The sequence below is a fragment of the Gymnoscopelus microlampas genome, assembly GCF_963454915.1.
Source record: "Gymnoscopelus microlampas genome assembly, chromosome: 3".
In the NCBI taxonomy this organism is placed as follows: domain Eukaryota; kingdom Metazoa; phylum Chordata; class Actinopteri; order Myctophiformes; family Myctophidae; genus Gymnoscopelus; species Gymnoscopelus microlampas.
Genome location: NC_139940.1, coordinates 42692938 through 42707592, shown reverse-complemented (window position 1 = coordinate 42707592; position 14655 = coordinate 42692938). Strand labels below are relative to the sequence as shown.

General features: G+C 42.4%; 1 protein-coding gene across 1 annotated transcript; it reads right to left on the bottom strand.

Annotated features, from left to right (window-relative positions):
• Positions 1 to 2731: 2731 nt before the first annotated feature.
• On the bottom strand, positions 2732 to 12011 carry LOC311041623 (uncharacterized protein). The gene is made up of 5 exons (XM_084052086.1): positions 11659 to 12011; positions 11362 to 11408; positions 9618 to 9726; positions 6615 to 6740; positions 2732 to 4913 (listed from the first exon to the last, which is right to left on the bottom strand). The coding sequence occupies exons 1-5, from the start codon at positions 11846 to 11848 to the stop codon at positions 4900 to 4902; spliced, it is 486 nt and encodes a 161-aa protein (XP_083908212.1). The 5' UTR covers positions 11849 to 12011; the 3' UTR covers positions 2732 to 4899.
• Positions 12012 to 14655: the final 2644 nt, after the last annotated feature.

Below are 14655 nucleotides of genomic sequence, written 5' to 3'. Positions count from 1 at the left end.
GGAAAAAAAAAAAAAACGGGATCCCGGGAACCGACGTCGGTTCCCGGGACGGTAAATAACTCCGGGATTCCCGGGATTCCCGCATCCCGGGATTCCCGGTGTTAAACCCTAGAGCGGAGCATCTCAGAGCGGAGCGTCTCAGAGCAGAGCGTCTCAGAGCGGAGCGTCTCAGAGCAGAGCGTCTCAGAGCAGGAGCGTCTCAGAGCGGAGCGGAGCAGAGCGGAGCGGAGCAGAGCGGAGCAGAGCGTCTCAGAGCGGAGCGTCTCAGAGCGGAGCGGAGCATCTCAGAGCGGAGCGGAGCAGAGCGTCTCAGAGCGGAGCGGAGCAGAGCGTCTCAGAGCGGAGCGTCTCAGAGCGGAGCAGTCTCAGAGCGGAGCAGAGCGGAGCGGAGCAGAGCGTCTCAGAGCAGAGCGTCTCAGAGCGGAGCGTCTCAGAGCAGAGGAGCGTCTCAGAGCGGAGCGTCTCAGAGCGGAGCGGAGCAGAGCGTCTCAGAGCGGAGCGTCTCAGAGCGGAGCATCTCAGAGCGGAGCAGAGCGGAGCAGAGCGTCTCAGAGCAGAGCGGAGCGTCTCAGAGCGGAGCGGAGCAGAGCGTCTCAGAGCGTCTCAGAGCGGAGCGTCTCAGAGCGGAGCAGAGCGTCTCAGAGCGGAGCGTCTCAGAGCAGAGCGTCTCAGAGCAGAACGTCTCAGAGCAGAGCGGAGCGGAATGTCTCAGAGCGGAGCGTCTCAGAGCAGAGCGTCTCAGAGCGGAGCGGAGCAGAGCGGAGCGGAGCAGAGCGTCTCAGAGCAGAGCGTCTCAGAGCGGAGCACTCTCAGAGCGGAGCGTCTCGGAGCGGAGCGGAGAGTCTCAGAGCGGAGCAGAGCGGAGCGTCTCAGAGCGGAGCGTCTCAGAGCAGAGCGTCTCAGAGCAGAGCGGTGCGGAGCGTCTCAGAGCGGAGCAGAGCGGAGCGTCTCAGAGCGGAGCGTCTCAGAGCGGAGCGGAGCAGAGCGTCTCAGAGCGGAGCGTCTCAGAGCAGAGCATCTCAGAGCGGAGCAGAGCGTCTCAGAGCGGAGCGGAGCAGAGCGTCTCAGAGCAGAGCGGAGCATCTCAGAGCGGAGCGTCTCAGAGCAGAGCGTCTCAGAGCGGAGCGGAGCGTCTCAGAGCGGAGCAGAGCGGAGCAGAGCGGAGCGTCTCAGAGCGGAGCAGAGCGTCTCAGAGCAGAGCGTCTCAGAGTAGAGTGGAGCGTCTCAGAGCGGAGCGGAGCAGAGCGTCTCAGAGCGGAGCGGAGCAGAGCGTCTCAGAGCGGAGCGTCTCAGAGCGGAGCGGAGCATCTCAGAGCAGAGCGTCTCAGAGCGGAGCGTCTCAGAGCGGAGCAGAGCGTCTCAGAGCGGAGCGTCTCAGAGAGGAGCGGAGCAGAGCGTCTCAGAGCGGAGCGTCTCAGAGCGGAGTGGAGCAGAGCGTCTCAGAGCGGAGCATCTCAGAGCGGAGCGGAGCAGAGCGTCTCAGAGCGGAGCGGAGCAGAGCGTCTCAGAGCGGAGCGTCTCAGAGCAGAGCGTCTCAGAGCAGGAGCGTCTCAGAGCAGAGCGGAGCATCTCAGAGCGGAGCAGAGCGTCTCAGAGCGGAGCGGAGCAGAGCGTCTCAGAGCAGAGCAGTCTCAGAGCGGAGCGGAGCAGAGCGTCTCAGAGCAGAGCGTCTCAGAGCGGAGCAGAGCAGAGCGTCTCAGAGCAGAGCGTCTCAGAGCGGAGCACTCTCAGAGCGGAGCGTCTCAGAGCGGAGCAGAGCGTCTCAGAGCGGAGCACTCTCAGATAACCATTTGACGACTATGAATTGAATACTAAGGACCTCAATGAAAACAAGTATTTTAAATTGTATTTAAAGGGCAAGACCACTTTGGTAGAGGTTTGGATTGTGTATTTACCTTGCCAATAATTTATTATTAATAATTAATTAATAGGTTGGTGCCTTACATAGTTTCCTCCACCGTCAAGAGTGTGAATGGTTGAATGTAATTTATTTTGAAATTTCACTGGAGGATAAGTCTCTTGAGATGCAGCATCTCGTTTTCAATACACATCGTGAACTGCTTTGGATAAAAGGTGCTATAGAAATGCACCATTTACATTTCCCATTGAATAAAACAAAAATAAAATCTCATGACTGAAATGTCATTATGATTATGTTTAGGTAATATCATTATTCTATATCCATGGCCATGTTGCTGCTGTTTTACATACTGTACAGCCAGCCAGTTGAACAAAATCACAAATTGAGGCCTTGACCTTTGATTTTATGACATTCATGTTTATGGTTATTAAAATATCCAATAACCGAACATAGCCGATCTACAAGCTCGCAACAGGTCGCAGCGCGACTTGTTGTGAGCTTGTAGATTGACGATTGTTTTGGCGGACGACATGCTTTCAAAAAAGGCATCTATGGAATCCAAATGAATGAAATCAGTCGCGGCGACTGAGAACTAATCCATGATTTCCATGATTTTCGGCAGACTTCACTCCCTCTTCCCTTTTCCGGAACACCCAGTTGAGCAATGTTGCCAGACATGACTCTTGCAGAGTATTTTTTTTAACACAGCTTAAAATTTTAATAGGAAAAGTGTCAAGAATACACGCCAGGTATAATGAGCTGGCTACAGTACATTCATGTATGTACAAAGTGCAAAGATCAAAATGAAAACTACAGCATTTAAAAAAAACGGGGAAAAAACAGAGGCTCTTTAAATCAGGTTTCATAACACAAAAGAAGATTTTAAAACAAGCTAAAATCTGTATCAAACAAACCAAAAAACAGCCCACAGCCTTCCTTAAAGTCGAGCCAGACAGATCAATTATTTATTTTTACCAACATTTGTGAAATCAGCCTTACTTCATGTAAAAATAAAAACATATATAGCTGCAGCTATAGATGCAGAAAAAAAGATGATTATACATATATATATATATATTTTTTTTTTTAAGAATCTGTAGTGTAAAAAGTGCACGTTGATCAAATGTCAATGTGTAATTCTTCTTGAGTCTGGGTAGCTCAGTTGGAAGAGCTCTAGAAGAAGCACAAGGTCATGGGATAGAATCCTGGCAGTAGCAACACAGCATATGAGCAATCTGGTTCCCTGAGGTATAGAGCATTGTAACAGGTATAAACTCATGTGGTTGTTAATGTTGCTACCCTTTAAATGGCCATGGCCATTAACATGGCATTGGGCACTTAAAGTTAAATATTTGAAAAACTACACATTATTTCAAAGAAAAAGCATAGGTGTCCACAGTAAGCTGGATCTTTTAAGTTTGAATGAAGTTTCTAAGTGAAAGTATGTAGGAATAGGGTGATAATGTTTTGAGGAGAATATAGTCTATAAATAGTGAAGATATAATAGTGTGATCCCAACAGGGGAAACTACTTTTCAGCTCAACTCAGCTGAGGTGGTCATATATAGCACAGAGGGATAAATCCGGGGTTAGGAAACTCACTCATGGAAACCTCAACCCATGGCCATAGACAGGAATCGAACCCTCAACCTTCGGACTCACAGGCTGTCACACTAGTGATTGAGCTAAGGCTTCATCCAGCCTGTTCGTGTCTGTTGAAGATCACTGACTCTTGCCTTCTGCCATGAACCAAGCCCCTGTTTCACTAACACTAAGATCAGTGGTTCACAAACCATTTACCAATAGAGAAATGTGATGTCTCCTCGGTACCAAAACTAGTGAAAGTAGCCGATCTACAAGTTCACAAAGCGTTGCTATCTAAAAAGTTGTGAGATTGTAGATCGGCTATTTTCACAATGAAGTATGTCATACATTGAAAAAAATACTCTCAAATAAGCATTTCATGTTATAATTGCGGACAATCTAAGGGCAGAGCTTACTGGTCAAAGTGATAGATGTGTTCCTCATGAGTCAAGGCACAAGTGTAAGCAAGTTTCATGGCTGTCGGCCAAACAAGGCATGACTTATGACTGTTTAAAGTTTGCATTTTCAAAAATAATCTATAGTGCCCCCCTTTGGCCAATTGGAGTAACGTTGGTTTCAGTGATATTTGGAATGACCCTCGACATTACTGCAAAGTTTAAAAAAAATGTGAGTCTGCATGTAGTGTTAGGGGCAGACACATAATTTTCATAAAACTGCAATATTCATTGGCTCATTGAAGCTTCATTTTATCACTTAGAAAAAAGAAAAAAAAATCCAGCATAATTCTGTCTGTATAGGCCCAACATACATGTGTAGAAAGTTCCGTGCAGATTGCAAAAAAACACGAGGAGTTTGATTTCAACTGCTTTTCATATATTTCAAAATGGTGGGAGATCTAAAGGTCAGAGGTCAAAAGTCAGATCACGAAAGTTGTTAAGCATGAAGAGACGCATGTGTGTATCGAAGTTTCATGGCTGTAGGTCAAACAGGGCATGAGTTATACCTGTTCAAAGTTTGCATTTTTCAATTGATTGATATAGCGCCACCCTTTGGCCAATGATTGTGAGTTTCGTGGATTGGACGTTTGGCATAGCACCATATTGCCGATTTTCATAAAAAAGTTACTGCACGGAAAAAAACGTGACGGAAAAAACGGCGGAAGAATAATAAAAGCAACAGATACAAAGAGGTTCCGAGCCTACGGCCTTGGCCCCTCAACAAGTTTTTGTTTGAATATGATTATTCTAAACAATAACTTTTTTTGGATTCACATACTTACAACTACAGGCATGTGGTACAGGCATGTGGTGTGTGTGTGTGTGTGTGTGTGTGTGTGTGTGTGTGTGTGTGTGTGTGTGTGTGTGTGTGTGTGTGTGTGTGTGTGTGTGTGTGTGTGTGTGTGTGTGTGTGTGTGTGAGTGAGAGATCTTCTCACTCTAAGTAAACCAACATAAGGCCAGTCGCAGAGCCGTACGTACAGGGTGCCCTGGGGAACTCAAAGAACAGAACCTGGGAAAGAGAGAGAGAAAGGGGAGAGAGGGGAACAAAAGGAATATACAGAAACCCTGATTAGAAGTCAAATGTAATTATTTATTGCTGCCTCACCCCAGACCTCTGTAGCAAATGCATTAAATTAAGCTCAGTCACAGTGAGGCCGTATCGATTGTCGCTGTCGGGTGGAAACCGTAACTTTTTTAGGAAATTGGATTCACTGGAACACAGGTTCTTTTTTTCAATGTAGCATATTTATAAAACCTAAAGAGAAGACAGGCTGATTCTACAGATGCCTTGTAAACCAGTAGTTGTTTCAATCTTTTTGTACATATCTGCTATTTCTGAATAGCCAACGCTAAAATTTTAAAGGACACGGATGCTTTCTCGGTTTTAAGCTCTTAAACCCCATATGGGTAACCGGAGTCCCTCAGGGCTTTTGAGGATGGGGGTCCGCCGCCAAATACATATCTTTTTGGGGGTCCTTGACATGAAAACATGTTTGAGAACCACTGATATTATAGCAACATAAGTGTTTCAAAAAACTGTTAGGAGTCGCACACGTGTTTAATAATGCCAATCAATAGTGTAATAGCTTGCACACAGTAAGATCCTGTATTCATTTGACTCTGGGAGTGTACAAATGGACGAACTCTCCAGGATTTCACAGTGTAGTAGTCGCTCACATCTCGAGTCGTGACTGTGATATCATTATGATTTGTCGCAGCACTATCGCCATATAAAGGCCTTTTCTTCTTTGTACGGACGTACCCTGATTGGTGGACCATTTGGTTTCATCTACCTTACAATTGGAATCTACAGTCATGCGCCAGAATGTTTGTACGTTCGTCGGTTGCATCAGTGTTGCCAGATTGCGCGCGAGCAACAAGCAACCAGCTTCATGCAAAAACACCACGCTGCGCACTGCGCATGCGTGGACGCACTTTCCCTAACCAATTACACGCCACTTCGCGCTTACAACTCCTGGACATGGCAACCCCGGCAACCCCGACCCCCATCCAAATACTGTCTGTCTGACTCTTTGGGAGGGTTGAACGCAGCGAACGCCGTCTCGCTGGGCTGAGCGGGCTGATTCATCAATCTGTGACGCACATTCTGGTCCTGCAACAGCCTGTGTGAATAGATAGATAGATGAACGGGTGAAATGTGTCCGTCTCTCAGTTTGCTTTCGTTTTCGGTTTGCGTCTCGAAACAAACACTGCTGTTGCTCTCGGTTTTGGTTTGCGTGTCGAAAACGTCTACAGCCTACTACACGAGAGCCTCGCGCCAGCGACTAGACGGAAGGGTCGCGTAGCGACCCGCACCTCTAGTTTTATACAATCCCAATGTTAAATGAATACTCAAGGATTTTACAGTATAGTTTCAGCTCACTTGAGTCGTGAGACTGTGTGATTATATCAATAATATTATTTGTTGCTGTCTTTTCGGAAATTAATGGCCTATTTCATCATACTACAGTGTCACACAAAAGTAGCAAAAGTAGCCGATCTGCAAGCTCAAAGCGTGTCGTCTTGCGACACATTTTGAGCTTGTTGAGCTGCTTTTTTTCCCCACTTTTGAATTTGATTTCTGAAAAGTAACGGTTTTGGACATAATGAGGTTTCCACCCGACAGCAACAAAATGATGTGTCACAGCAGCAGCAGCAATGCCATATAAGGCTGTTTCTTCCTTATATGGACGTGCAGCTGTATACGTACCACGGAATACATTAAAATGATACGTATTCCTGCAGCCACTGCAGCAGCAGCAGCAGCACACGGTGATGATCATGAGGATAGTCCCCCCCAACACTAGCAGGGTGATGAGCAGAGCTTCGAAGTTCACTGGAAACAACAGACCATAATAACCCATTATGACCGGGAACGCATCTGTCATTATCTTATACTTTGGGCTATTCAAAAATAGCAGATATACAAGCTCATAGCGTGGCACTGCTTGTAGATCTGCTTTTTTTTATCATGAAAATGTGTGCAAATCTTTGAATGTATATATTTTTTTTACCGAACATTTGTAACTCAAATCTTAGCTTCTAGGGATTCTACAAATGTCAGGTTTTTTTTATGTTGCTATAATCAGTGGTTCGCTAACTTTTTTCATGTCAAGGACCACTCAAAATGATATGATTTGGCCGTGGACCCCCCATCTCAAAACATTTTGTTCCAGGGACCCCCACAAGCAAAGATTTTAGTTAAAACGTATACTGTATATGTATTCAAAGATTTGCACACATTTTCACGATTACTTTTTCAAAAATAGCAGATCTACAAGCTCATGCGCGGCACTCTGTGCCGAGCTATGACCTTGTATATCTGCTATTTTTGTATAGGGAAAGACATCTAAAATGACACAGATGCGTAACATGACATGATGAACATCTGCCGTGATCACTGGCCACAAGAGTTAATCTCTGGGGAAAAACTAAAAACATTTAGACACTGGCTGGCAGTGGTGGAAAGTAACTAAGTACATTTACTCTCGTACTGTGAGTACAATTGTGGTGCTTTGACTTTACTTGAGTATTTCCATTTTTGTATACTTTGTACTTCTATAATACTCCACAATATCTCATCTGAGAGGCAAAGTTTTTACTTTTTACTACAACATGTAGATCGGCTATTTTTGAAAGAGTTTGACACATTTTGAACTTTTACTTTGGTGCTGTAAGTATATTTTGATGCCAATACGTTTGTACTTTTACTCAAGTCAAATTACTTTTACTTTTAAAAGAATGTTTTTTCTTTTCTCTATACTTCTTCCACTACTGCTTGTCGGGTGCTTCAGATATGGAAATCAGGATGAAATTTCCTGTTAGAATACTTTTGCCCTCGTTTCAGAGGGAAAAAGAAAAAGAAAAGAAAAAAGGACTACATTTGGAGATTATGGAGACAAAAACTGCTAGATGAATCCTCCTAGGTCCCCTTTTCATAGAATACAATTTTACACAACAGTTTGGCAATGCTGCCACCTGCTGGCACTTTAATACAATTACTACTGCACAGTAGTGAAACTACACAAGACTCCACTTCCAGGTAGATCAAATCCCAACCCAAGGAAGCTTAGTAAATGTACTTAGTTACTTTACACCACTGCTGCACAGCTAAATCACATCAGCTGACGGCATAATGTTCCTCTTTCATACAATCATTCAGTAACGTTGCATGATGAAGCCCTTGTTTCTTCTATGTCAGGTAACGATGCGTAAAAAAAACTGTTGAGATATATTTACAATGTAAACAGGCATTTTAAAGTATTTGTTTTTGAGACATACTGTAGACGCAGCTTGTCTTTTGTCTGATGAACTGTAGGCACTCATAGACGTCATGTGGTGGTAAGAAATACATTTACTATGGGAGCCATTTCTAGCGTGCAGACTGCACTTCTTCCTTCAGAATTGTTCAATGTTTGGGTGTGTGTATAGAGACAGCATTACCCTGCAGCGTGCCACTAAACTTAATTTGAGGCTGCATTTGAGGTATGATTTTATTAGTGGGCCTCAAAACATTTTTAACTTACTTTCTGAGTTGACGGTGCCAGGTATCGGACCAGAACGCTCTACCTGACCTGACCCCTTAGTTGATGAACAATGACCCAGGATATACTATGTTTATCATTGACAGTTGTATGGCTACAACTATTGTTTATTTTCCTTTTCAATTATTCGAATCGAACACTTTATCGATTAGTCGAATAATCGAGAAGGATGTTTCTCTAGTAACTGATTTGTTATTTGCGACGAATTGTCGCAAATATAATAGTTTATAATTAACTAAATCGATTAGTCTGATTAACCCTCGCCTATTTAATCATACAACAGTGTCGCAAAGAAATAGCAAAAATAACCAATCTACAAGCTCACATCACATTGTAAACAGATCTGCTATTTTTGCTAACATTTTTAACGTTTTAAATTTTCATCATTTATTTTATTAAGATGTATCATCGATATTTTTTTTACAATCTATTGAATTGATTAATTTGAATGTTGCACCCCTTGAATAACCACTTGAACCCTAGCATCCCTATTTAGGGGGGAACCTTTGCAGAACATCTATAGCAGAGGTGGGCAACTTTGATGATGTAGAGGGCCACTATATTTACACACTCACTCCACATTGCATATACTGTCGGGCCATTCTATGTCACACAAAAGTAGTTTGTTTAAAATAGCAGATCTACAAGCTCAAAACGCGTCGCAGTGCAACGCGTTTTGAGCTTGTAGATCAGCTATTTTTGAAATGGAATTCAGATTTTCTTTTTGCTATTTTTGAATTGGAATCCTGAAAAGTTACATATATATTTAATTTAAAATGCGTATAGTTATACTTATGTTAACTTTATGAACTTAAATACAAATACATTGGACATAAAAAAGACAATAGAATGTTAATACTAGTCATTAAGCTACTAATATAGACTGAAGTAATTAAAGCGGGTCATGTTTTTATGTTTGGAATCATAACAGCTGAAATCAGTGTTCTGATATTAACCTGCGGGCCGCATTAAGTGAAGGTGGGGGCCGCATGTGGCCCCCGGGCCGCCAGTTGCCCATGTATGATCTATAGGCTCACAAACACATGCTTGTAGATCAGCTATTTTCTACACAGAGATTTGGTGTAGAGGGGAAAAGGTGGTCCAAGTACAATTATAAGTCTGGTCCCTTTAAATAAGAATAGATGGTTAAGTGGTAAAAAAAAACTCACCCCAACACACCCCCCATCGGGCATGGGACAGTTGGCACACAGAGGCAGGAGGCAGCAGGGAGCTCATGGGGTAGTCTGTGCACGTGTTGTTGGTAAAACACCACAGGCACTGCAAACAAACACATTTAAAAAAACCTTCTATTTCAAAAGCACTGCATACAAACACAACATTTAAAAAACATGTTATTTCAAAAGCACTGCATACAAACACAACATTTAAAAAACCTGTTATTTCAAAAGCTCTGCATACAAACAAACACAACATTTAAAAAACCTGCTATTTCAGTGGGCAATGCATTAGGGCTGCCAACTACCTGAAATGTCTAAGAAAAATAAGGGATGCCCAGAAAGAGTATATATGTACAGTTTTTGTATATTATATTGACCACTTGAACCCCAGCATCCATAGCTACAAGCTCACTACACACTGTGAGTTTGTAGGGCGTTGTGGGCTATTTTTGACAAAGAGTTTTGGTGTAGTAGACTGAATAAAGCGGTTTAGGTCTAGTCTAGAGGGTTTAAGACTTAAAGTGGTTAACATCCTTTATTATAGTGTCACTGTGTTATCCTTTTAGCATAACATTTGATTGTACTATATCTACATGTACTATTAATAAAGTATTCAATCAACCAATAGTATACTGTATGTATACGAGCTGTTTGAACTTGCAAGATGTGTGTCACTGAGTGATTCCCCAAAATAAGGAACAAGGAACAAGGAACAACCTTATCAGTTCAATAAGGGACACGTCTTTTAGTTTCCATTTCCAAATAACTGACGGTTCCTTATTTCAAGGGATCCTACACTCAGGGATCATCAATGTGTCCGTACACGGACAGATGTGTCCGTGGCAAGACTTGGCCTTGTCCGTGGCAAATTTTAGTTTTCTTTGTTTTTTACATAACACTATAATGTTCTTATTTTGATCATAAGATCCAATTAGTGAATGTCAGTCTCTTGTCAGGTTTTCTTCAGAATGTGTATGACACTGATTTACTACGACACTATGGCACATTAGGAGTACACTAGGACAGTGGTTCTCTAACTTTTTATTTTCAACCACCCCATAACTCTGAGAGTGCAAAATGGAACCAAATGGACCATTTGGTTCCATTTGTGCACTCTCAGAGTTACAGACCTGTAAAGGCAATTTAAGGCTAAAGCTCTTTTAATATGTGTTTCTGGTAATATCATTGTCTGCTCATTTGTATGTCCATGGCAAAAAAAGAAAAATTGTCAAAAATGTCCACCACAAGCCAGCATGGCGATGACCCCTGCCTACACTGCATAGGCTACAAACACAACGTTTAAAAACCTTCAGTAGGCACTGCATGCAATGACACACTTTCTATTTCCAGAGGCACTGCAACCAGACAACATTTTAAAACCTATTTCAGTAGACACCGGCGACACCGCAAACAAACAACATTATCAAACTTTCATTTTAGTCTTTTTAAAATACAAAAATGTATGAATCACACCTACACAGTAACATCCTCCTTATCCATCCATCCATGCTAATGTATCCATTTGTAATTCTGAGGGTGTACTAGCCATGGTTCAAGACCAGTTGTATTGTATCGATTTTGACATTTGTATATGTGATGATTGGATAAAATACATGTATGATAGTCTTGATCCAAGGCTTTAGGTAGGGTGTACAAGATGATCCGAGTTTAATAAATGAAGTTGACTGTGTAATCTTTAACTTTTTCAGACAGATGTTTATGTAAACAGTCTTACCTTGGCATTGCCTACACATGTGTCACAAGCCGTGTGGGAAGTACAGGCTGAAAACACAGAGGAATACAGTTAATAATTTATCATAAATATAAATATAATCATAATAATCATGTTTTACACCTGACATCACAGCTCGAGCTGTGACATATTTACAGTAAAGTTCACACAGCAGGTAGGCCTACAGTAGGTCAGGTTATTATTAATAATATATATATCCCCTGTAAATCAACGAGGCAATTCAGACATGCTTTGGTAATTATAATAATAATATATATTTATGCATGTATTCATTCTTACATGGTGGAGGTGGTGTCGTAGCCCCATTTAGAACCTCTACAGCGGAGGGAGAGGTTCCGATTGGAGTTAGTGTAGTTGTGGTAGTTTGACATTCCACTTGGCTAATGGAGCTACAAACAACGACGACAAGAACGAGCAAACAATTAAACGACAACATTCTTTTCCTGTCAACAGTCATAATGTTCTCCATTATTATTATTAAAAATAAAAAAGCATAATAATAAAATAACGGCGGAGCTGTGTGAAATATAAAACTATTATTTATATTATACTGTCTTGTCTGTTAGTTACTGATGCCTTCTCCCAGGAAAGGAAAACTAAGGCCAACAGTCAGTTACTAACTGTTGACTTTCGTTTTCCTTTCTTGGGAAAAAGCGTCGATTTGTTTAGGTTTCGTTGTCAAACGGGTTCGCGCGTCGAACGTCGCCGATCTACAAGCCCACAAGGCGTCATGTCCGCGACGCCTTGTGGGCTTGTAGATCGGCGACGTTCAACGCCACCACGTGACAGGTGTTGTGGTGATTCCAGACGCAAACGGCGTTGCCTCGCAGTAGCCTTCCCAGTGATTCCTGCCCTGCTTGTCGGGTTGCCAGATATTGTGAGAGAAATAAGTAGCCAGGTCTATGAAAACAAGCCCAAAAGAAGCAACTATAGGCCATTATGAGTGATTGATTGATGTACTTTATTTAGTAAGACATGAGAACAGTCCATGACAGTACATAACAGTATAGTACATGGGAGTACAAATTCACAATACAAGGTCTACTAAACTGGAAAGCTCATTAAGCACTAAGCTTGTTTAAGATGAGAATGAGATCCCCATGCACACAAATCATGATGACATATAAGAGACAGACAGATGCACGCTACTATACAGAATGTCATACAATCAGTTTACAGGTTACTGGTATGAAAAGTGAAAAATATGTACAAAAGAAGAAAGAGAGGGGGAGGGGTAGGGGGGGTAGGTTAGGTTAGGACATGGGGTAGGTTAGGACTTGGACAGGGGCCATTTTTGAATTGCAGCCTCCTGAAGGTGTATCTTTAGGGCAGTTTTGAAAGTGAGTAGGGTTTTACACTCCTTTACTCCTTTTGGTGGGGCATTCCGCATTTTTGATGAATAGCATGAGAACGAGTTCATTCCCTTTGTTGAGCCAAATCTGGGTTTAACATGATTTGTGGAGCTGCCTCTGGTGTTATGATCATGGACTTCATTAACATTTTGGAAGTATTTTGACAAATACAGGGGGATTCCAATGTTGTGGTGTATCTTGAAGACCAGGCCCATAGCAAGTTGCTGTACTCTGTCCTCAACCCTAAGCCATCCAATCCTAGCAAAATGAGCAGGGGTTAGATGGGTTTTGTGATTGAGGACAAGAAGTAGCCTTACTAGTTTGTTTTGGGATGTTTGGAGCCTTGTTTTTAAGGCCTTGGAGGTGTTGTGATATCATGAAGTGCATGCATAATCATAATGACCTTGTATTAGGGCCCCTGCAAGAATCTCAAGAAAGAGTATTCTTACTGACTAGACGATCAATCCTCCACAAATAGCGTGTTGTTTGGTTGACCTTTTTGATCGTTCTTTCTGCGTTTTTGTTACTGGAGAGGTTTGCCTCCAAGATGGAACCCAGGTAGGTAATTTCCTCCTTTCTTGTGATAACATCATCACCCACTTTGATCGTGAAACTCTCAGCCTTGCTAAGGTTAGGACTGGACCCAGAGGATGGATTCAGTTTTACCCAGGTGTAATGAAAGTTTGTTGTCGGAGAGCCAGATGCAGATCTTGTTGAGTTCAGTGCTGAGAGTTTTCTCAACCTGCAGCCTGTCCCTGTTCGAGACCAGCAGAGCCGAGTCATCTGCGAACAGGAACAGTTTGCAGTCGCAAGCTGAAGAAATATCATTCACATATATCAGGAACAGTAAAGGTCCTAGTATACTTCCTTGAGGAACACCACAAGTCACTGGGAGGGGAGGGGACTGGGTGCCGTTTACTTCCACCACTTGCTCCCTCCCTTCCAGGTAGGATCTCATCCAGTTTACCGACGTATCATCAAAACCTATTGCTTTGAGCTTATTGATCATAATTGGGTGATTAACGGTGTCAAAGGCCTTCTGAAGGTCCAGAATGACCATGCCGCAATATTTGCCCTTGTCGACATCTTATTTGATAGAGTCGTTCAAATAGAGAAGGCATGTGTCGGTGGAGTGGTTTGTTCTGAAACCAGATTGGAATTTGTAAAGTAGATTGTTCTCGGCAAGGTACTTATCGACCTGTTCATAGACTATTTTTTCCATGACTTTCGAGATGGAGCGAGATGGAGCACTTTAAACTATCGGCTATTTGAAATGTGACGCGTTGTGATTCGTGAGCTTGAAGATCGGCTGTTATCAAAAACCTCTACAATAAAATGTGGAATATTTGGAATATCTTTGAAACATTCTAACAACACAAATGCTCCCTGTGGCACAAAACAAGTTCCATGAAAATATTTGAGAACCACTGGTTTAAAAAAAATAATTAGAAAAATTGTGAAACAAGCCTAAATAAGCAACTACTACACCATATTAGAAACGAACCACAAAAAAAACGCTACCCGCAACTACCAATAGTTACGAGCAACTTTACGCTTATAATAAGCAGATATGGCAACACTTCTGCTTGTTTTGCTTCCTGGTGGATGATCTTGTGCTTTTCCACTGGTTTGTATTGATCCAGACAGCGCGAGCGGGCGGGGTGCGTTGTATTCAGTGGTGTAAAGTACAACTCAAGTACTGTACTTAAGTGCAGTTTTGAGGAGTTTATACATTACTGGAGTATTTCCGATTTTCTAATTTACTTCTACTCTCCGCTACATCTCAGAGGCAGGTACTTTATACTCCACTATAAGTATTATATGTACACCCTGATTTTTTTTTCTCAGTATTATATCAAAATATGACAACATTAAAAGTATGAAATAAATATTAAGTAACATAGTCTTCCAAACTGGTATATTT

What these genes read in the sequence shown, in the direction of transcription:
- LOC311041623 (XM_084052086.1), bottom strand. Translation starts at nt 11,848, where the DNA reads ATGGAGAACATTATGACTGTTGACAGGAAAAGAATGTTGTCGTTTAAT. An exon ending in TACGACACCACCTCCACCAT is followed by an intron (nt 11,409 to 11,658) that starts GTAAGAATGAAT and finishes CTGTGTTTTCAG; the next exon opens with CCTGTACTTCCCACACGGCT. An exon ending in CCGATGGGGGGTGTGTTGGG is followed by an intron (nt 6,741 to 9,617) that starts GTGAGTTTTTTT and finishes TGTTGTTTCCAG; the next exon opens with TGAACTTCGAAGCTCTGCTC.